At 29.7% G+C, this 23,610-nt stretch overlaps 1 protein-coding gene across 5 annotated transcripts in view; it reads right to left on the bottom strand.

Annotated features, from left to right (window-relative positions):
* The window catches only part of sona (sol narae metalloprotease), a 382,088-nt gene that overhangs the window by 174,195 nt on the left and 184,283 nt on the right, over positions 1–23,610 (bottom strand). For all 5 annotated transcript variants that reach the window (XM_072529755.1, XM_072529750.1, XM_072529754.1 and 2 more), the window contains one exon: positions 3,145–3,431. In XM_072529755.1, the coding sequence (XP_072385856.1) occupies positions 3,145–3,431 (287 nt within the window). The remainder of the gene's footprint in view (positions 1–3,144; positions 3,432–23,610) is intronic.

The raw sequence follows: 23,610 nt of genomic DNA on the forward strand, positions 1-23,610 counted from the left end.
TCTTCTATATTTATACAGGGTGGTCCTTAAGTAATTGTACAAACAGAAACCGTAGATTGTGCACTTTAAAATATTACGATTTAAGCCAACTTGCTTTAATACAATGTTGATATTAAGAAAGATACAGGGTGTTAAAGTGGAAATTTAAAATTTTATTTATCGCTATAACTTTTACGTTTGTAAATATTTTTGAACAAAAATTTACAGTTAGATGCTTTTAAGTAGGATAAATTATAATTTTATACTTACTTTAATGTAACTAATAGAGGGCGCCACATATGCCAAATGTGTGGCATAAATTTGCGCTTAACTTTTTTGCTCTTTAAGTTAGCTCTATTTGTGTTAAAAAATAATAAAGATACATCATTTTTATAAAGAAAAGGTATACTTGTTAGTAACCTGAAAATTCAACCGTTTTCGAGATAAAAGCATTTTATAAGTCAGCTGCACAATAATTCTTAGTTTGATATTTGTGCGGTAAAGCACTGAATACCTGTAGATAAGCATAATTCATAGTTTATTCTTATTAAAACAACTCAAAGATGATAATGTAACATCACAAAATGCTTTGTTATGGGTGATAAATGTCTTATTGGAGAAAATATATTTCAACTTCCTCTTTAGGTGCCGTGTCCGTATTCAGACGTTGGCCGTCATCATGTTTACAATTTCCCTTTGCTATCACTTCTTAAATTTCTATAATGACGTTGATTACTTTTTCTCTATTGTAAAATGCTAAAAACCCAAAATATGTGGTTTATGCAAGATGGTACACCACCACATCTTAGAGAGAAGGCAGTTAGAACATACTTAACTACAACTTTTCTGAACGTTGGATTGGTCGTGGTAGTCATATTCCTTGGCAGTGTGGTGAGATATTGATATAATTATTTAATTCATAAAAAATCCGAAAAGAATACTTATTGTTCATTACGTAAATTGTTTACCCATTTTTATTAGGACAAATAGAAACTAGAGCACAGGTATTGAATAACACATATGTGCCCTGTTTCATAATACTTTTGCTACAAATCTAACCTGAAAGACTTAGCATTTTTACAAAAACATCATCGTTGTCCTAATAACCGATATTGTTATAAATATAGTAAACACACAGGCAATTTAGTTCAGCATAATATTAGTTCGTTAGTAAATCATAATAGTCCATTTGTTCAAGATGTAATTATAGTTACTCATAAGCTGTAACGTAATCATATAAATAAGTAATGTCATCGATATATTCATCCATTATACATTATGGCCACCACGTAGACCCGAATTTAATTCGCTTGATTTTGGTGTATGGGGCGCATTAAAACAACGTGTCTATAAGAATCCCATAAACATTCGCAACCAACTATGGGAAGAAATAAATACTGCAGCAGTTTCTTTAGAAACAATGATGCTATTTAATATGAGACGATCTTTTATGGAATATATTGACAAATGAATTAAAGAAAATGGTGGATATATCGAACACTTACTTTGACAAAAAGTTATGTTATTTAGTTTAACTATGTCTTAATTTGGTTTGTAAACAAAATGTTTTGATTATGACTTTAATTTAACATAAAACGTAAAATGTTTGATGTAAAATCCTATTATTCTGTTATTTTGTCAAATCCTATTATTAATTATCCTGCTGATATATTTATTTTATTTATTATTTCGTTAACTATTAACTTTAGTTAAAGGTATTTTATACCAAAATTCAGAAGTATTAATGTTTTTGTTTATTTTTTCTTCGTTGCCTGGAGTAATTGCCTTAGATCAGAATTATGCAGCTGATTTTTAAAATGCGATTATCTCGAAAACTGTTGAGTTTTGAAGTTATTAACAAGTATAGCTTTTTTTTGTTAAAATAATGTATCTTTAATATTTTTGATCCCAAATACAGGTATCTTAAAGAGCAAAAAAGTTAAGTGCAAATTTATACCACATATGTGGCATAAGTGGCGCCCTCTATCAGTTACATCAAAGTGTGCATCAAATTATAATTTCTCATATTTAAAAGTACCCAGTTGTAAATTTTTATAAATAAATGTTTACAAACAATAAAGTTATAGCGAAAAATAAAATTTTAATTTTGCACTTCAACACCCTGTATCTTTCTTAATATCAACATTTTATTAAAGCAGTTTGGCTTAAATCGTAATATTTTAAAGTGTAGAATCTACTGTTCCTTTTTGTACAATTACTTAAGGACCACCCTGTATATATATATATATATATATATATATATATATATATATATATATATATATATATATATATATATATATATATATATATATATATATATATATATATATATATATATATATATATTTATATATATATATATATATATATATATATATATATATATATATATATATATATATATATATATATATAAAAGATAAAATCTTTTAGCGAAAGCCGCTGTCGCTTTATTAAATTAAATGGCCAAATATATGGCCCAGGAGGACAAGTTCGTTAAACGTCCCGTGCTCGAATCGCTATCAATAAAGAATAGCGCAAAGGATACAGAAAACGATATTATCATATCGTTTTCGTTCACGGCCGCCAAAGCAGGTGGCGCCTTTGTAAGCTAACTACTGTTGTAGTGAAGTTTTGGGAGACATTTGTTGGACTTTCCGAGTTTGAATTTGTATCAGCCCAAGTGTCTGATGAGGCTGGGATAGGCCGAAATGATCATAACACTTTATTGATACCGATTCGAGCACGGGAAGTTTAACGAATTTGTCCTCCTAGGCCATATATTTGGCCATTTAATATATATATATATATATATATATATATATATATATATATATATATATATATATATATATATATATATATATACGACACCTAAAGAGGTTGAAATACGTATAAGCGGCTTGCCGCTGCCCTGCATCGAAATAAAAATCGAATACCGTCATTATATTTTATTTCTTTACTCTGTTTGAGAAACTGAATTCACTACGAATTTTGACCATGATGAACGGCAGGTGAAATGCATATTTTAGATTCCCTTGCCGACTAATTTAATTCAATATGTTTGCTTTGCAAGTTGTAAAACACACTCACTGCTAAAGATTTGAATTTAGTTTCGCCAGGTAGGAAACTAACACAACACAACACTAACAAATAACTTACCTCTGGAATTTCCACATACTCCACACCATGTTGAGCGGTGGCGTTGGGTTCAATAGTCCACAATTTTAACTTTCCTTTCTTAAATAGACCGCGAGTAGGAATCAGACTCAAATTAAACGGTTTTCCGAATGCTTTTAGTTTCAAATTTGTTGTTCCATCATTACTAGTTTCTGTTAGCTTTGACTTGTTAGTTGCGGAATCTAATTCATCATCTTCAATGGCGTTTTCTACATCGTTTGGTATACCCCTTACATTATGTTGAACGGGAACCACTTCATATTCTGGAACTTAAAAAGAAAAATTATTATTTTTCCCATGCATCAAAAATAAATATAAATATTAAATCACGGCAAAGGTATGTAGTAACACCCTCTTTTTTAAGACAAAGTTTAAAAAAATATTCAATAAGAAACTGGTAGAGTAAACAGGCACAAAAATTAATCTCCACCTTTTATTCTACATCAGATACGCGAACGGCACTGAATTTATCACAAATTAATAATAATTGATGGATTCGACCGTTACTTGATGGAAATTCATTTTATGTAACAATAAAACACTGAAAACTTTATTATATCTGTGTTTTTTTACAACAGACACAGATATAATTCTGAATGACCAGTTTGAGACAAACAGTTCTCCCCTCCTCAACCTATTTCATTAGAGACTATAAAGTGTAAACCCATACCTAAAACAGATCACTTGAGAAAGGCAATCAGCTGAAACAGCTGTAGTGATAAGAATTTAAAATAAATTTTGTGGAAGTTTGAAAACAAAGTTTTCAGTGTTTTATTGTTACAAATTAATAATCTTGAATAAATTTTGAATGACGTGAAAATAATTTAAAAAACTTGAACATCAAAGTAAAACGCTTCTGTTGGAAGTAGTATATTTAATTAAAATTAAATTTAAAAATCCACATGAATTAAAAGTTCTGAACGTTTTTGGACTAGTCAGTCCATCTCCAGTGAACTTTTGTAGTACTTGAGTAAATAATAGCTTGAGCAAACATCCGCAAAAACAAACAGTGGTTGGGTTTACGTTCATTAAACCATACTTGAAAGAATTAAATTATACGGCAGTAGGCTGATTAAATTGGATTACTAACCAGGAAGATAAGTGCCTACTCAAAAAAATTTTTTCTACATCCAAACTGTCGAATTGGCAAATGCCAACTGCCGACTTTTTTATTTCTCCTGATTTTTTTCTTACTTACTTTGCACATTTAAATTTAAACAGTCGCACTCCTTCTTATATTTATATATATATATATATATATATATATATATATATATATATATATATATATATATATATATATATATATATATCATATGTTTTTCGGTCAAAAGGTGGAGAAAAAAGACCAAGAAGTTGGCTTCTTTATCTATTTATTTGAAGACGTTTCGCTCTTTAATCATAAAGCATCATCAGTTCATCTAAAAAGAACATCATGAAAAACCAACATCCATAGAAAAGTTAATATACAAGTGTTACCTCAAAAAGACATGTAGCAGTAAATGTTATAATATGTAAATAAGCTTAAGATCTTGGACATTAAATGGTTAGATTGTATAAACTAAACAATTAATTGAAACTAAATATAGTTTACAATTTGATACAAACATAGAATAGCTAAAGACCAGGTGGTAATTGTACAAGTAATTTAAAAAAAAATATGTAAAAAACTTATGTAAAAAATAAGTATTTGCCGAGATCTAACAAGATCATAAGATCACACTTCCAACAATATGATATTAATTTAATTTAATTTTTTTTAGGTAACATTATTGAAATGATTAAGAGATAATAATTATATTAATATTATAAAATATGTAATGAAGTTACCACAAAAAGCTTCCAATACTTTCAGGAGGCACCCGGCAAATGGGAGCCCATTAGAGATCCACTTAGCTATCACGTGAAAAGACAGTGTCCTTGATGTCAAAATATGACAAACAACAAGGCGATTTACCAACTGCTAGTGCAGTAAAGCGGCAAGTTTTAAAAAAATTGAAAAAGTAGTTGAAAACCTTGTTTGTACGAACCATTTAATGAAAGAAAAAAGATGTTTGAGAAGTTGTCTAAGTTGTAGCAGGTTGGCCAGCCACATGGTGCAGATTTAATTCAACTTCCAACAGTCTAAGGTTCATAATAATTTGGAACTGAGAAATTAATAAGGTTTCTATGAATCAAATTAATTTAAAAATTTTACAAAACTATTTAATCAAAAATTATTTTATGTATATATAACATTGTTAAATGAATCAATAAAATATTAGTTAAATATCAATCTTTATAAGTGAATTAAATTAGAAAATTATTTTATTTTATTTTAATTTATTTAAATAGTGAAAAAATATATAAACACACAGCCTCGGGGACAATTTTAAAGTAAAAACAACACACACTAAGCCTAATTCTGCAATATTAATGCATGATAGATTTGGCTCAAGTTACTAATGTCCGTTCTCTTATTCAGAGCGTTAGGGTGTATCGAACACATTTCCAAAAACTGCCTTTTTACGAGATTGCGTTCATTGCCAAGAATCTTAACTTCATTAAAGTCAACTTTATGCTTAGTGTTAATAGCATGTTGAGCAAGAGCACAAGTATGCTTAGATAAGTTAATATCACTGCGGTGTATCGTAAGACGCTCTCTTAGTGATCTCCCTGTATGACCGATGTAGCACGAGTCACACTCAGCACAAGATATGTGATAGATGACATTAACTTGTTCCAAGAGGGACAAGGGTGTTTTAGTTTTAGAAAACAAACTGTCAGAAATTTGTTTCGTTTTGGGTTTATTAAAAAAAAATTACCTTTTTAAAAAAAATTACATAAACTATTTAAAGTGGTTATTTTGGAACCAGCATAATTTTGCAAATTTGTAATATGTTTTGGAAGACCCTGGATTGCAAAATTAATACGCAAAAACTATTAAAGCGATCCTAACTAGATTTACCACACGTTTCAGTCGTTTCATCATTATTCTGGCTTAACAACCCTGCGTGGGTTTTAGCCTCCTCAAGAATTTCTCTCCAGTCGTCCCTATCCATTATCTTCCTCTGTCAAGCACGTATTCCTATAGTTATCATGTCTTCATCGATGTTATCAAGGAACCTTGTTATGGGTCTTCCTCTTCTTCTTTGGTCAATGGGTCTATTAAAGAGCGTCTTTCTAGCTGGGTTATTTTGTTCCATCCGCATTACATGCCCTATCCACCTCAGACGTCATATCTTAATAAGTTTAACGATATGTGGTTCGTGGTATATTCTATAAATTTCGAAGTTGTAGCAGGTTAGCCAGCCACATCGTGCAGATTTAATTCAACTTCCAACAGTCCAAGGTTCATAATAATTTGGAAATGAGAAAATAATAATTATTCTATGAATCAAATTAATTTAAAAATTTTACTAAACTATTTAATCAAAAATTATTTTATGTATATATAACATTGTTAAATGAATCAATAAAATATTAGTTAAATATCAATCTTAATAAGTGAAGTAAATTAAGAAAATTATTTTATTTTATTTGAATTTATTTAAATAGTGAAAATATATATAAACACACACCATCGGGGCAATTTTAAAGTAAAAAGAACACACATTAAGCCTAATTCTGCAATATTAATGCATGATAGATTTGGCTCAAGTTACTAATGTCCGTTTTGTTATTCAGAGCGTTAGGGTGTTTAAGTTTCGAACACATTTTCAAAAACTGCCTTTTTACGAGATTGCGTTCATTACAAAGAATCTTAACTTCATTAAAGTCAACTTTATGTTTAGTGTTAATAGCATGTTGAGCAAGAGCACAAGTATGCTTAGATAAGTTAATATCACTGCGGTGTGTCGTAAGACGCTCTCTCAGTGATCTCCCTGACTGACCGATGTAGCACGAGTCACACTCAGCACAAGGTATGTGATAGATGACATTAACTTGTCGAGATTTACTACACGTTTCAGTCGTTTCATCATTACTCTGGCTTAACAACCCTGCGTGGGTTCTAGCCTCCTCAAGAATTTCTCTCCAGTCGTCCCTATCCATCACCTTCCTCCGCCAAGCACGTATTCCCATAGGTATCATGTCTTCATCGATATTATCAAGGAACCTTGTTACGGGTCTTCCTCTTCTTCTTTGGTCAATGGGTCTATTAAGGAGCGTCTTTCTAGCTGGGTTATATTGTTTCATCCGCCCTATCCACCTCAGACGTCATATCTTAATACGTTTAACGATATCTGGTTCGTGGTATATTCTATAAATTTCGAAGTTGAATCGTCTTCTTCACACCCCATTATCATTTACTGCTCCATATATTGGCCCTAGGAATTTTTTTTTCGAAACATCCTAACATGCTTTCATTCATTTTTGTCAGAGTCCAGGTCTCTAAACCCTGGGCATATTATTGCTTTGTAGAGTTTTATTTTTGTATTTCTTGATATAATTGTGAATTTAAAGAGGATATTAAGCCCAAAATAGCATCTGTTGGCCGTGCAAATTCTGCGGTATATCTCTGCGGTAGTATTATTTTTAGTGTTAAGGAGCGCTCCCAGGTATACAAATTCGTTCACTGCTTCAATGAAGTTGTTTTCTATAACAAGTGGTCGTAGGATTTGTAGTTGCGTGCTTATTTTCATACATTTCGGTTTGTCTGTGTTTATTATTAAACCCATTTTTGTACCTGATTCTTTTATTACTACATACGCCTCTCGTACAGCGTCTTCCATTCTCCCAACAATATTGATATCATCAGCATATGGAAGGATATGCACTGATTTATTATATGTTAAACCAATAGTTGTGATATGGGACATACGTATTATTTTTTCCAGAGCCAGATTAAATAGTATACAGGAGAGATGGTCTCCCTGTCGCAGCCAATTATTTTTTTAAAAGGTTCAGACAGTTACCCGTGAATACATTTAACCTTTTTAAGAAATAGTTTTGTTAAATTTATAAAATTCGATGCCCAACTAAAACCCCCCACAGGAAAATTCTAGGTGCGCCACTGACTCTACATTCAACTTTTTCAAGAGTTAGTTTTGTTAAATTTACCAACTGATTTGGTATTCCTAGCTCTTTCATTGCTTTAAACATTTCTCTTCTATTCACAGAGTCGTAGGCTGCTTTGTAGTCTATAAATATGTGATGAGTATCAACGTTTTTTATATATATTTAGGGATTCTACAGTATTCACTGCCTTCCCTCGCTCAACCGTTTCCATCTCTCTCTGTTGTTCCATTCCCCATCGTTTAGGCCTCTCTTACTCAACGTTTTAGTCGTATTATAAAGGTATTTAGATTTGGCTTTAGGTTATGTCTAAAAGATCAGAAAAAATTTAAGAAAAACTCATTCACTCAAACACATTTTTGTACTTTTTTTCCCAGTGATTGATATTTTTAAAATAACAAGCAATATATTTTTAATTTTTAGCTAGTCAAATATTATGTAAAGTTGAAAAACTTTTACTTCTTTTAAGTATTTTTTGTACGAGCAATACCTCTCGAGTTATAAGCAAAAATATGAGCGCAAAGAGGAAAATTTTTTTTAGATTTTCTTAAATAAAGAATTAATTAAAAGATTTGCGACTGGCGCATATCGTGATTGTTGATAAAAGGTACATCCCCAACTGATTAAAAAAAAATAGACCTGTTTGTTACTAATCATATAGAATAGACAAACCTGTGCATTAATTATTATCGATTAGTTTATAATGTTATAAAAATCGTATTCGGTGTTCCACAATAAAAAAATATTTTGACAACGATTAGAAATTACGATTTAATTTTTATAATTAAGTAGGTTTTATTTTCAGATAAAATTACAAACAACTAATAGACATTCAAATTCATACATTTATATATGTATGTGCCAGTGTTTATAATAGTATGTAACATCAGTAGAAAGCCTTGTTATAACATACTCCATTGTATTATGTAATAGGAGTCACCGCATAGCGGCTGCGATACCTTGACATTGACATTTGCCTTTAAGTACTCCATTAACATTATTGACCACAACTACAACTTTTACTTACTCTTCTTCAGACTAAACGCCTTAGGGTCAGATGTTTATGTAATACTAGTGTTTTATTATCATGATATATGTGTAGGTATATTTGTGCAATCTTTAATCGTAAACAGCGTAATTAATTGTTATAGCTAAATATGTTTGATAGACTAGTTTGATATTTGAAATCCGATTAGAAAAAGAGTATTGATTTATTAACCTAGTACTCAGGTACTACTAATATACAAAAATCCGATAGGCTTTATGTAAATGTCAAAAAGGGAATTAATAATAAATACTAATTCAAAAATACTCTCTTCTATAAAAACATAGAAAAAGGCCCACAAGACGTTTTCTCTTAAAAATTTGTGAAAACAATTTTAATCACCAAAAGTAAAAAAGCTTTGACATCAAAGGATTTTTATTTGTTATCCACTGACAAAATCATCCTTAATGAAATGTCAGTTTCCTAATAGTTTAATTTAGTATTCTGTAACAAATATTTTAGTAACTAACTTGTACATAATATTCTCACCTTTATAGACACTTCTTTTTAAATAAATTGATTTACATATGTTGGTGTTATTAACTGTACTGCATTTAAATGTATATATTGAGTTATGTAGTGCAAGGATAAATGACTCTTGACCTTAGTTAAGTGTTTAAGAAGTGTAACAAATAACGATCCAACAATGATCTGTATCGCTTTCACTCATACTCTGCAGAAAAGCTCAATGTCACTAACAGAAATAAATATTGAATACCTAAATCCTTGAATGTTATATCAAAAAACAGTTGACCTCAGAAGGCACATTAGAAGTGATATTGCCGATTTTAATAAAGTTTTGGAAAAGTTGCTATAAAATTAGGAGTTGAGCCAATTAGCGTGTAGTATTTTAACTACGTGACATACTTGATCAGATGTTTATTGCCACCATTTATTGTATACTTTTGATACATTTAATAAAATTGAAGTGAAATATTAGTTTAAAAACATTAAAATTTTTTTTATTGAAAAATTTAATTGAAAATTAAAAAAAAATGGGTATTCAATATTCTCAATTTTTTAATAAAAATCTCTAAATTTGGTATAATTTGCAATATCAACAAACTTAAAACCTGTACCTAAAAATTTACTGATATGGTTCGGAATATTGAACCTGCTGATGAGGATAAATATTGTTTTTTATTTTCCTTATTGTTGTCTGTGAATAATTCCACTCCTGATTTCACTTATACGTAAATAAACTTGTAATATATACACGATTTTATATCACCCGCGAGCTTTCGACACTCCGTTGCATCTGTTTCGACACTTTCCGACACTTTAAGGAGCGCACTGGTCTGCTATCTTTTTCTTCGTATGTCCCCCTCTTTAAGGACATTGGTGATCATTACGGCCAATTTTATTTTCTCTGCAGCAGTTTTTAAGAGTTTTATTGTTGTTTTTCGACTCCACTCCTTCAAATTTTTCAACTTGGACGTGCGTCGTCTTTCCGGTCCTCTTTTTCCTTCCACTTTCTCCTATATAAAAAATCGCATCAACTTATACTTTTTATTTCTTAATATGTGACCAAAGTAGCTTATTTTTCTTTCCTTTATTGTGTTAAGTATTTCTTTTCTTCTTTTCATCTCAAATTTTCCGTGTTTTCATCCTAAAATCTTTATATTTTTCACATCCTTCGATAACACCACCTCTCAAAGCTGGCAAGTCTTTTTTCGATTGTAGCCGTAATTGTCCAGGTTCAACTCTATATAAAAGGACAGAGAAATCTCAATATTATAGTTCTAATTTCATTTTCCAGTTTTCTATTAGATAATACTACTTTCATCTTATTGAAAGCGTTTCTGGGTATCACAATGAGTCATTTTATTTCAACGCTGCGGTCCTATCGTTCATACCAAGTAATTGTATCAGGATACTTTCTCTAAAGCTTTTCCTTTACCGTATAAATCTTGTTCTTACTAATAATCATCAGTTTTTTTTGTGTTTAGAGTCATTCCATAACTCTCGCAGTATTGCATAGTGCGATCAACAAAAATTTGCAGCCCTTCTTTGCAGTCCGCAAGGAATATTGTATCGTCTGCATATCTGAGATTATTCACTAGTATTCCGTTAATTAATATACCTTCATTGATGTCTTCTAGTGCCTCTTTAAACATCTCTTTTGAGCACATATTAAAGAGGAAATAGTACATATTCTTATCGTACTCCTCTTCGTATAGGAACTTCGTACCCTTTAGACTTTTGTTGTTCTATTTGTATTATAACTTTCTGATATCGGTATAAATTTGTAATGATTTTCAGACCCTGACCATCTGTGTCAGTGTTCTGTAATATATTTTCCAACCATCTGTATTGTATGTTGTCGAAAACTTTCTCAAAGTCAACTAGACGTAAACATGTCACAGTTGACATCTCGACACCATTCTATGAGTATTTGTATAGTAAATAATGCCTCTTTAGTGCTAGAGCCTTTTTTAAATCCCAGTTGTTCTTCTACATTATTCCCAATATGACATCTACATCAAGATATGATACATTTGGATGCATCTGATAATATATTCTGTAACAATTTTCTCCATATTTTTCTATGATTGAATTCAGGTTATTTTTAAAAATAGTCGTATTTGTTGAATGCATACTAAATGAACTAAGATTATAAATTATTTGGGAGATATTAGTTTTTCAATATAGATGATGATCCTAATAGACCAATGAGAGTATCATAATTAGAGCCCCAATCCCTGTTACATTCCCATACATTTTACGAGTGTTTTAAACATGAGCTCTGAACTCTAAAACATTAATATTGGTTTGCTGAAAGCTGGTTTATTGAAAATTTATCTAAATCATTTTCACTGTTTTAGATAAGAAAAATTCAAATCCCGCACCGTAGGACCATTCTTTTAGTTGTTTTAAAACATTTTGTAATAATTTTGAAAACTAAATATTTAATGCTATGTAGATTTTTTTCTTTATATACCTAATCCAATTATATTTATTTTTAATGGACTTTTGATTATATTTTAATTTTCAAATTGTTCTTAGATCAATATTTTTCCATGATCACTATTAATGATGGTTTCTAATTTATATTACTTTTAGGGATGTCTTTTTTGAATATGTACACAATAACAGAGTAAAATACTGTTTTTCTTGATTATGCAAGTTGTATAAAGCTATCTAGTTATAACAATTAAAGTTAATCATAATAGTATTATTGCTACTCGCATGCAAGATACGTGAAATATAACAACTAAATGATATTGGACAAAAGGAGTTTCAGTAAATACTAATAAAATGGCACTAGTTTAATTAATTATTCGCAAATATCACTTCTAAGGCAACAAAGGTTTTCTGCACATACCGTCGGTTTGTGACAAAACGTTAAGTTTAAAACCTACAATGATCTTTTGGTTACATAATGCTTGCTAGATCCATAATTAGTAATGCCGTGTTGGTTTGGGAAAACCAAAAAAGCAGCAAAAGGCAATAATAGCAAAAAATGCAGACTCGTCAGCATAGGACGGGCTCAATAAGATCACGCTTCATTGTATCCTTAGAGATAATGCTGCACCTTACCTTAATTTATATATGTTTATGTATTTTGTGAATACTTTAGCAAACTTAGGAATAAAACTCCCTTTAAAAAAACACACATACTATATAAAATTTCATGCAAAGACTGTCAAGAAGTGTATATTGGTCAAACAAGTCAGCACCTACATGCTAGGTTAAACTCACATAGATATGATAAAAGGAACACGACAGCCCTCAACAAACATGAAAAACAAAAACGCGCCTTTAATTTTGAACAAACAATAATTCTGAAAGCAGAAAAAAACAAAAAAAAAAGGGAAAGTGCCCAAACGCTGGGCAATAAAATATACTTTAACATTTTGTAACCCACCCCATAGACCATAAAACTGTAAAAAACATCGACAACATCGTTACCAGTAGTTCTTTTCCATGGTCATAATTTTTGATTTGTTTCTTTGGTTTATTTCCCAGAGTTCTGCGCCGTACAATCCAATACTTTATATTATTGTTTTATAAATTTCGGATGATTATAATAAATAATTTTAAAAGTGTGTTGGTAAACGATATAGTTACTCTGTGTAGTGATTTGACTAAAGTGTCGACGACAAGTGTATACAGAATTCTAAAAAAATTTAAACAAAGTAAAGGCCAATTGGATGATTGATCTGTTGAAACCATTGAAACCAGAGGTAGAAAACGCATCCAACTTAAAGATAACACCAAATTTGCATTTCTTAGAAAATCCCACGCTTTCTTTTCTCGGAACGAAATCCCAGCCTTAAAGATAGTCGAAATAAATCAATTCCCACAATATCACGACGTGTTTTATTGTAAATTATAAACTACTAGAATATCTTCTATCATCACAAACTGACAACGATGTCATCGACTTAATCGCATTCACATTTCTGAGAAGCTGTTGCCTAGAATTCTGAAACTTTAGTATAGAAAGGTGCATAAGTCTATCTGTTAAAGATTATCTTCGGTAGCTTAAAAATTATTTGAAGTTTATAGGGTTCTGATGTTATTTTCATTACATTCCAATGGCTTTTAAATGTAAATGTTAAAAATAACCAAAACTGCAAAAAGTTATTTTTGTATGTATATGAATCGTTGAGAACATGTCATGTCTTAGATAAACGGATATTTTAAGAGTTTTTTTCATTACCATGATAATATAATTTTTATTTTTCATATTTATTAATCGCATTCTTCTTTGTCTTTTTTCTATGGTTTAGGTATTTGTTCAATCAATATTCGCTTATCTTTTCATAGGGCGTTTTATACTTCTTATACAGCTCTATACCTCTTATTTCATTAGGTTTCTTTTTTTAGTATTTTTTTAGTCAGTTGTTCTTCATTTAATCTGTCTATATGTTTTTTCAATTTTGTTCTGTATTATTATATTTTCTCATTAGTCAGTTATTGTCTTACTTTTTCATTTTTTTCTATCACATTTTACTAGTGTAAGTTAGTAATACATGTTGTAATACTTTGCTTGTTGGATTCTAGCGGTTACACCGTGAAGTTGGAGTGTAAGGGTTTCTTTATGTAAAATTACTTGAGGTGTGCAAATAATCATATCCTCATGACTCGTACCTTGTGAGTCGTTGGCATTTACATTTACTCTCTTTTAACTTGTTTTCGGTAAATTTTGTTTTATATTTATTATTGGCCTCTCCTGACCAAATTTTTGTTTTTTTGACCCCGAATGGCTATTAGAGCACACAGGTTACTATTTTCATATATACGCACTATACCTATATTCTTTTCTTCCTACTTGGAGAAAACCAGGTGTAAAAAACTGGTTAGATTATAGTGAAAGCAATCATGTCAAGAACTGAATTGTTACATACCAGGTGGCCAAAAACGATGTCCTTGAGATATCAGTCGAAATCAAATTGATAATCAGCCCTGTTTCTGACTTGAGGTTATGCAGAAATGAATCAATTCTGCCCAGCTACTCTTGATAGCAATTATTATATACTCACCAATACGCAAGTCAAGGGCGGTGTTTAAATGCCAAAAGCTCAACATCACTCAAAACGTGTTGCCAAAATAGGAATGCCAAAATAGGAATCAAGAAAGACTAATCAGTAACAGCATTAGAAAACTTTCGAAGTAAAGGAAGAAACGATAGAGGTAAATAGCGATGATACTTTCTTTTATAAAATAATATGTATCTGATTTATTTAAGAAGAAAGAGCACAGAATATGGACAAGCAAAGCTCAGATGGAAGAACAAAATGGAAAATCGCTTTTTTTATAAAAAACAAAAGAGAAATATTGAAAGACTTCAACGTATTAAACCAATTTAGTACCAGTAGTGGCCACAAATTTGTAAGGGCCAATCTGACAATATCGGTTTACAAAGAAAGGCTCCAAATAACAAAAAAAAATACCCAAATAAATTAACAAAACCAATAAGTTTTGAAGAATTTAAGCATACTGAGAATATGTTGATTATAATATTTTAGAGAATAGAAAGAAAAATAAACGAATGCAGTTTGAACAAGAATTCTATAGATCCAGTAAAATAGACAAAAGCACAAAAGCTCCAGTCACTGTAACAACAGAAATATTATAGCAGGTATCAGATTTGATGACCGATATAACGAAATCAGAAAGCACAGATTTCCCTTAATCTGTGATTTCCTTAAAAAAAATCAAAAATAATGGAGTTCAAAAAGTTTAGGTAGCAAAAGACATACATGAACTCATTAAAACAACTAAAAATGTTTGTTTAAATATAAATATATCTAAGACTAACGTACTGATAAATTCAGTACCCAATCAATACATTAACATAGACAAAAAAATGGTGGATACATATAAATATATGTGACGTAAACTTAAGATTTGCTGACATAACCAAACACATGAAATTAAAAAGACGAATTTGTCTTGCATTGGCAGCATATAAACAAAACTTACAAGAAACATTTAAAAGCGATCTACCCATATGTTTGTAATGAAAAGTGTATGATCAGTGACTAAGAAGTACTAGAAAGATCCTTACTGGGATAAATCGATGAGACATAATTAAAAACCAGGATGTAAGAAAAGGTAACTGACATCATTGAACGAATGGCAAGAATAAAATAAATCTGACATCATTGAACGAATGGCAAGAATAAAATAAATCTGAGCAGCACACGTAGTAAGAATTGCAGGTGGTGGTGGTGGTGGCTCTCAGAAGGCTAATGGAATTTAAACCACTAGTGAACCTTTGAAGCTGCATGATAGGATTATAACTGCCTGTTTGACCTGCCTTTTAAACTACCGAGTTTAAAACAACGAGAGTTTCAAACGACTTTAAAATTTTTACTGCAAAATATCCTAGAAAATAAGATAAACAGCATGGCACTTGCGACCAAAAGTATGGTGTACCCTTCTTTAGGCTTTCGTTCTATTTTCTGTATATGTCTGCACTCGTGGTAAAGCCAATTATTTGTATAGTAAGAAGATACTTTAACACCTTCAATTGCTGATTTAGTTTTAAAATGTGCCAAAAGAACGAGAGCGTCGAATATTTCGCAAAATTAACATCGGATCGAAAAACTGAAAAACACGTTTTCAATATTTTTTAAAAATCTTTCAAATTAAACCGAACACCCAGCCACTTTAAACCTTTTTATTGCAGATTTGGATTCCCCATGAAAAAATAAGCAACTTTTATTCGGGACATGTTTTCGTATAGTTGATTGACGATTTATCCTGATAACCTGTGAAAAATATGAAAACGGTCTAATATCTAGAGAAATACACTGCTAAACGAAAAATCCAAAAAACACTTTCGTTTAATATTTTTGATTTTTTTAAGGGCAACTTATCCACCAGCAATTCGAAAAAATTTCCCCAATAAAAGTTACATATTTTTACATACAGAATCCAAATCTGAAATAAAACATAGGATTTTTATTTTAAAGTTGCTCTAAGCCCCATACCCGGGGTGTAGTTGTGGGAGTCCTGCTTCACTTTATTCGATATATTTTTAAAAAAATATTAAACACGCGTTTTTTAGTTTTTTCATCCGATGTAAATTTCGCGAAATATTCGACCGTCCCACATCTTTTGGTTCACTCGGTATATCTTTGGTGTGTTAACAATATTTAATTAACATTATTTTAAAACCACCAACTACTATTTCCGGATTTTACTACTGACTGCATTTAATGCATTCACTTTCAATTTCCTCTATGATAATAAAAAATACATTATTCTTCTACATGAGATTATGTAATACATTTTTATTTTTGAAGTGCTAATATCTATTATAATTAGTAACACACGAAAAGGGTGTCACATACACATATTTTTTTATGGTTTGTCGGTATTAAAAGCGGCTTTCTCAATCAACTAGTAAATTAAATGTCAAATGTATTTGTAAATTTAATTACCACTGCTGCGAGAATCATATGTCAGGGATTAAACACCGTCTAAAAACATTAAAATTTAATCTGTGTGTAACAAAACCAATTTGTTTCTGTAAACAGGTTTATGTCAAATTGAGTAAGAAAAGTAAATTGTTTTGTATAATGCATGTAATACTATCTACAAGATATTTTTATAGATGATTGGGTATGTACTTCTGTAATATTTATGCATTTTCTTTTTGAAGGTTTATTTTGCTACACACTACGACATGTTTTACCAGTAGTACTGGCTTATCAGGTAGGGATAGAAACCAAAACGGACGTTGACAGAGGAAGGCCTGCTTCTTAATCAAGCAGCAACCTTATTTTGATACACACTACGACATGTTTTACCAGTAGTACTGGCTTATCAGATAGGGATAGAAACCAAAACGGACGTTGACAGAGGAAGGCCTGCTTCTTAACCAAGCTTCTTACTTACAGATTGAATGCGCTAAGTAACATTTACCATGGATGAAAGAAAATACCCATCAAATATTTGGAAAATGGCTTTATCATCCTAAAACAAATTCAAATAATTTGTTTTATAGAGAATTTTATCTGTATATTTCATTTAAAGTGGATGGCGGTACGTATCATGTTTACTATGTAAACTAAGAAACCTAGTTAAGAAGCCTGCCCGTTCGTCTTGAACACTATTTTAGATTTTACACCGGTACAAGGAGCCACAACTACGGCGAAACATGTGTTGTAGTGTAAAGCCAAGAACATACTATATATACAAATATATATATATATATATATATATATATATATATATATATATATATATATATGTATATATATAATATGTATATATATATATATATATATATATATATATATATATATATAAGAAGTAAACGTTAAATAGTGGGTTTGCAGCAATAAAAAATGAAACGTGTACTCTTTTAAATTTTTATTCCAAGCTTTCGGACATTGGTTATGTCCTTCATCAGGGAGCTACAAATGTGATTAATAAATTGTTGGTGTTGGTATAATTAATTAAAAATTGTTTCTACTTACAAACTTAACGAGGTTGTATCAACGAAGATGTGTTATAATGTCGATAAAATTTATCATAGTCTCTCATATTTTTTAATATATAAAAACTATTTTTATGTTTAAAAATTTAAAAAAATTACTGTAAATACAAAAACACTTAATTATTCTAAATAAATACGTGACATTATTTTGACAAAATTCTTTTAAATGTCAATTGATAAATTATTGTTTGTGTTATTATTGCATTTATCTAGTAGTAACAAATAGGAGAACATTTCATTTAGATGGCCAATATCCGTTCTATGATTCATTGTATTATTATTTTGGCAAAAAAATAGTTTTTATATATTAAAAAATATGAGAGACTATGATAAATTTTATCAAGATTATAACACATCTTCGTTGATACAACCTCGTTAAGTTTGTAAGTAGAAACAATTTTTAATTAATTATACCAACACCAACAATTTATTAATCACATTTGTAGCTCCCTGATGAAGGACATAACCAATGTCCGAAAGCTTGGAATAAAAATTTAAAAGAGTACACGTTTCATTTTTTATTGCTGCAAACCCACTATTTAACGTTTACTTCCTTACGTTGTCAGCAAATACTTTTGGTTCATTATATATATATATATATATATATATATATATAAATATATATATATATATATATATATATATATATATATATATATATATATATATATTGTAATACTGCGGTATTAGATTTCTAGATCAACAAGAAATATAATCAAAGAATAGTAGAAATAACTAGTATCTCAGATTGAATAGCTAGCTTAATCTTACAACTATCAAAGAGATACAATATACAAATTAATTATACAAATATACGCCCCAACGATTACTTACACTGACGAAGAAATAGAGGAACTCTACAGTAATATAAATGAAGCATTAAATAACAATAAAAGTCATTTTAGGTATTTAATTGGTGACTTTAATGCGAAAATGTGAAAGAGAAACGACAAAGAACAAGTCGTGAAAAAGTATGGAGTCGGTGATAGAAATATGAGGGGAGAAAGACTGGTTCGGTTTGCACATTATCAAAACATGCCAATTGCAAATACATTCTTTAAGAAAAAATCAAACAGAAAGTGGACTTCGGTAGCACCAAATGGAATCACAAAGAACGAAATTTTCTTCATTCTAACCAACAAGATTGCTACAGTAAAGGATGTCAGTGTAATAAATAAATTTCAAAGAGTAACCGATGTAAATTTTAACAATCTAAAAGAAAACTCAGATCACTACTAAAGGGCAATTGATGAAAGATAACATGAACAAATCGACAGCTTTCAATTAATGCAAATCATCCTTGATAGTGCCAAAGAAATCGGAGGCCTGCAACAACAAAATGAACATAGTAAACTGTCAGATAAAACGAAAATAATGCTAAAACAAAGAAGGAAAATAAAATTAAGAAGCAACATACAGAGAATACAATACACTGAACTTTGTAAGACAATAGGTTTGGTGCAAATTTTGAGACGATTTTGTTATCGTTGACAGGGTTTTTAGTTTAGTTTTAAAGTTTATTTGGTTATTTAAACTGTATTTAATTAAATTGTTTTTGTGACGCTTATCATGTCTAAATACAGTTTACGACAAAAGTTTAATCTATGTTGATTAAATTGATTTACAAAAAGAACAATACATTAAAATAAAAGTCTACATTAGAATAATGGCTACATTTTTAAATTGTTCTTAATCAGAACATATGTTATTGCACTGTCAAATAACTTTGCTGGCAAAGATAATTGGTATTGCTTAAACATTTGTAATTACTTACAGCAATTAGAAATTGATTTTAATTACATTATTATTATTATTATAGAATGTTACGCTGTTATTAACACTTGATTGGTCAACATCCTATTACTCACTTCTTATTCATTATTAAAATGGAATAAATGGCAATAAGAAGAAAATATGTCCTGAATATAAAAGTTTATATTTGTTGTATTATTAAATAATTATTTTTAATTATAAGACGTTTAAAACGAATTCTGAATATTCTTGAAAGGCGTTTCTAAAACGAATTCATTGTAGAGAAAATAGTCCATTCGTCAGAGAGTTGACCCCTAAAAATCCTAGGAAACAAGCTAAATTTTGCAAAGAATATTAATTTTGGGATCACAAAAAAAATGCAAAAATGTTTACCAGTTTTACCTTCGGGCTTCCACCTAAAACCCCCTTCGCAGGGGGGTAAAAACGCAAAAAAATCGATTTACCAAAAATCTTACACTGTAGAAAAAAATGTTTTAAATAAAAAATGTAGCTAAGATCATTTTAAACAAAAATATTTATAAGCATTTTTTTTGTAACATGAACCATTCTCTTAGAAACAATGCTTGAAGCGACCGTCGATTTTCCATGTCAGTTACCTGCGCGAAATCAATCTTCAATAAAATTTGTATCAGCGGGACGGAAACAATTCGATATCTTTTGATACAAATGTCCTATCGACAAAAATTAAGATTAGTTTTAAAGGCAAAGAGTGCAGCTTTCGTACGCAGTTTTTGTATTTTGCTGAGAATAAACTCAGCACTCAGAATTAACATCGCGTGATTTTTGACATTTTTTACGATTCTCGTGAGATCGATAAAATTGATCACTTCCATTGACCATTTGTAGTAAAATTTTCCTTTTTAGAGATCAGTTAAAACCTATGTCATGACATTTTAATTTTGAGTTGTGGTAACAAATATGAAGCATTTGAAATATGAATAAAAAACTCAGAATTTAATGTTTTATATTACAAACGATCATACGTCATGCGTCAGGGGAAATGAAGACTGTTTTGGGTATAGTTTATTGCAAAAGTTTTGTACTTTTAAAAAACGTACTAGTGTAAATGAAAAAAAAAGTGTTAAATATTTTAGATCATTTGTTGTGTAAAAGTTTAAATCTAGCGTTTTTTAAATATATTTCAAATGCCTCACATTTATTGCCAAAACTCAAAACTGAAATTTCATGCCATAGGTTTTAAAGGATAGGCTCTAGTAATCGAAACTTTATAGTGGTTAGTCAATGAAAGGGATAGATTATATTGATCTCGTGAGAATCATGAAAAATGGCAAAAATCGCGCCACATTTATTTATTTAACATCTGTATAAAATTTGAGTCTATTTGCGGCAAAAAACAAAAACTGCACACGAAAACTGAACTCTTTACCTTTAAAACGGATCTTGATTTTTGTCAATTGGTTTCTTGAATTAAAAGATATCGAATTTTTACCGTCCCGCTGATGCAAATTTTATTGAACATTGATTTCGCACAGGTAACTGATATGGAAAATCGACGGTCGCTTCAAGCGTCGTTTCTAAGAGAACGGTTCATGCTATATAAAAAATGCTTATAAATATTTTTGTTTAAAATGGTCTAAGCTACATTTTTTATTTGAAATATTTTTTTCTACGGTGTATAGATTCTTGGTAAATCGATTTTTTTGTGTTTTCACCCCACTGCGAGAGGTATTTTAGGGGAAAGCCCGGGGGTAAAAGTGGTAAATTTTTTTTGCATTTTTTCTTCTGATCCCAAAATTAATATTCTCGGCAAAATTCAGCCTGTTCGTATAATTTTTAGAAATTCACTGGTATTTTCGCCTTTAACGACTGGAGTAAAACACGGATTTGTATGCAAAACAAAATTATTTATTAGTATTATATAGACCTTAATAAAATAAACAAAAAGTACCACATGATTAACCATAAAAAATATTAAAATTATTAAAGAAAATATAAAGAACAGAAGCAGATTTATCTGCCGGGCTTATGCTCTTTATGAAAAAAAAAACAACATAAGTTTTAAGTTAAAATCCGGGGAATCTTCTTTCAAATTTTCTCCTGCACTTTTTTAATATTCATAAGTACTTATTATAAACTCATATTAACTGCATTGATATTTGTAATATGTAATAAACTTAAACGCAAAAGTTTGCACCACCAAAAATTATGCTCATTTTGATACTTGCTTTTCTCGTGAACGGATTAACAAATTTCGCTAATTTTATTTTTAATATGTTATTCATTTTCTTTGGTATTTTCACTGTTGGACAAAGGTTTATTTGCATCTTAGGTTTTAGACCATGCACAACTTTTTATAAAGGATTTCGAAAAATTATTAATAAACAAGTTTCCCATATGATGCCGACTTAATTGGACACACACACATACACAAACATACACACACACACACACATATATATATATATATATATATATATATATATATATATATATATATATATATATATATATTCTAAAGTATTCAACTAGTGAATTGACGGTCGTAGTCTTTACAATATATATATATTAAAAAACAAATAGAGTTTTATTTCCTACTGACCGATTGCTGATACTATAAATCAATATTTAACACAGTACGGTCGAAAATAATTTGAAAAATATTATATATATATATATACATATATATATATATATATATATATATATATACATATATATATATAATATATATATATATATATATATATATATATATATATATATATTTTTCAAATTATTTTTTCGACCGTACTGTTTTAAATATTGATTTATAGTATCAGCAATCGGTCAGGAAATAAAACTCTATTTGTTCAGTCTCAATATTTCGTCACGATTTTGTGACTTCTTCAGGAGAAAACTGTAAATTTATTAGAATAATTAATGATTATATGTAAACAAAATGAATATTTTAATACTTACAACTATAAGAATGAAAATTTAAATTTTTTTGACATATCTAAATAAATGACATATTTGTTTGATTTTATTAAGGAGTTATGGTAACCGCAATATGTTATAGAGTGAATTGTCATAGTAATAATTGTTTATTTTAACCTACTCGCTGAAAATTGTACAACGGGAATTGTAAAGAAATAGCCGCGTGTTCCAAAAACACATGGACACGTCGACTGGTATTTTCAGTTCAGCATTTTTGCAATAAAATCTTTTCATTAAAATTTTATTAACACGCACAAACTTGTAACTCTATTGTAACAACACTTTTGCCAACTTTATTTTGATACACTATTGCGGAAACTTTTGCATTATCAACAATGTTATTGTGAGTAATTCATAACATTAATATAATATAGTTTTATTATAAGGAAAAGCATTATCAACCTAGTGTAAAGTCACTTAATTATGCACAACTGACGAATGTAATACAACAAGTGTTGGTACAATAATTTTAATTGTTGTTCTACATAATTATCAATTATACATTCACTATATGGTATACAATTGCATAATACAGCAACAGGCAATGGCTAATCTTTCTTAACTGTTCATTTATTTATATAAACGTTATAACTATTGTTTTACAAGCTGGGAGTCAGAGAAGGTGAACTAGAAATTACTGTATTTTGCACGTTTCATGCAAATGTGGTAGTTAGATATTGCGTAATTGGTTAGCATAAGATGGTATTTACAAGTAAATTTATAAATACCTATTATGCCA

This window comes from Diabrotica undecimpunctata, chromosome 4 (assembly GCF_040954645.1).
Source record: "Diabrotica undecimpunctata isolate CICGRU chromosome 4, icDiaUnde3, whole genome shotgun sequence".
Taxonomy (NCBI): domain Eukaryota; kingdom Metazoa; phylum Arthropoda; class Insecta; order Coleoptera; family Chrysomelidae; genus Diabrotica; species Diabrotica undecimpunctata.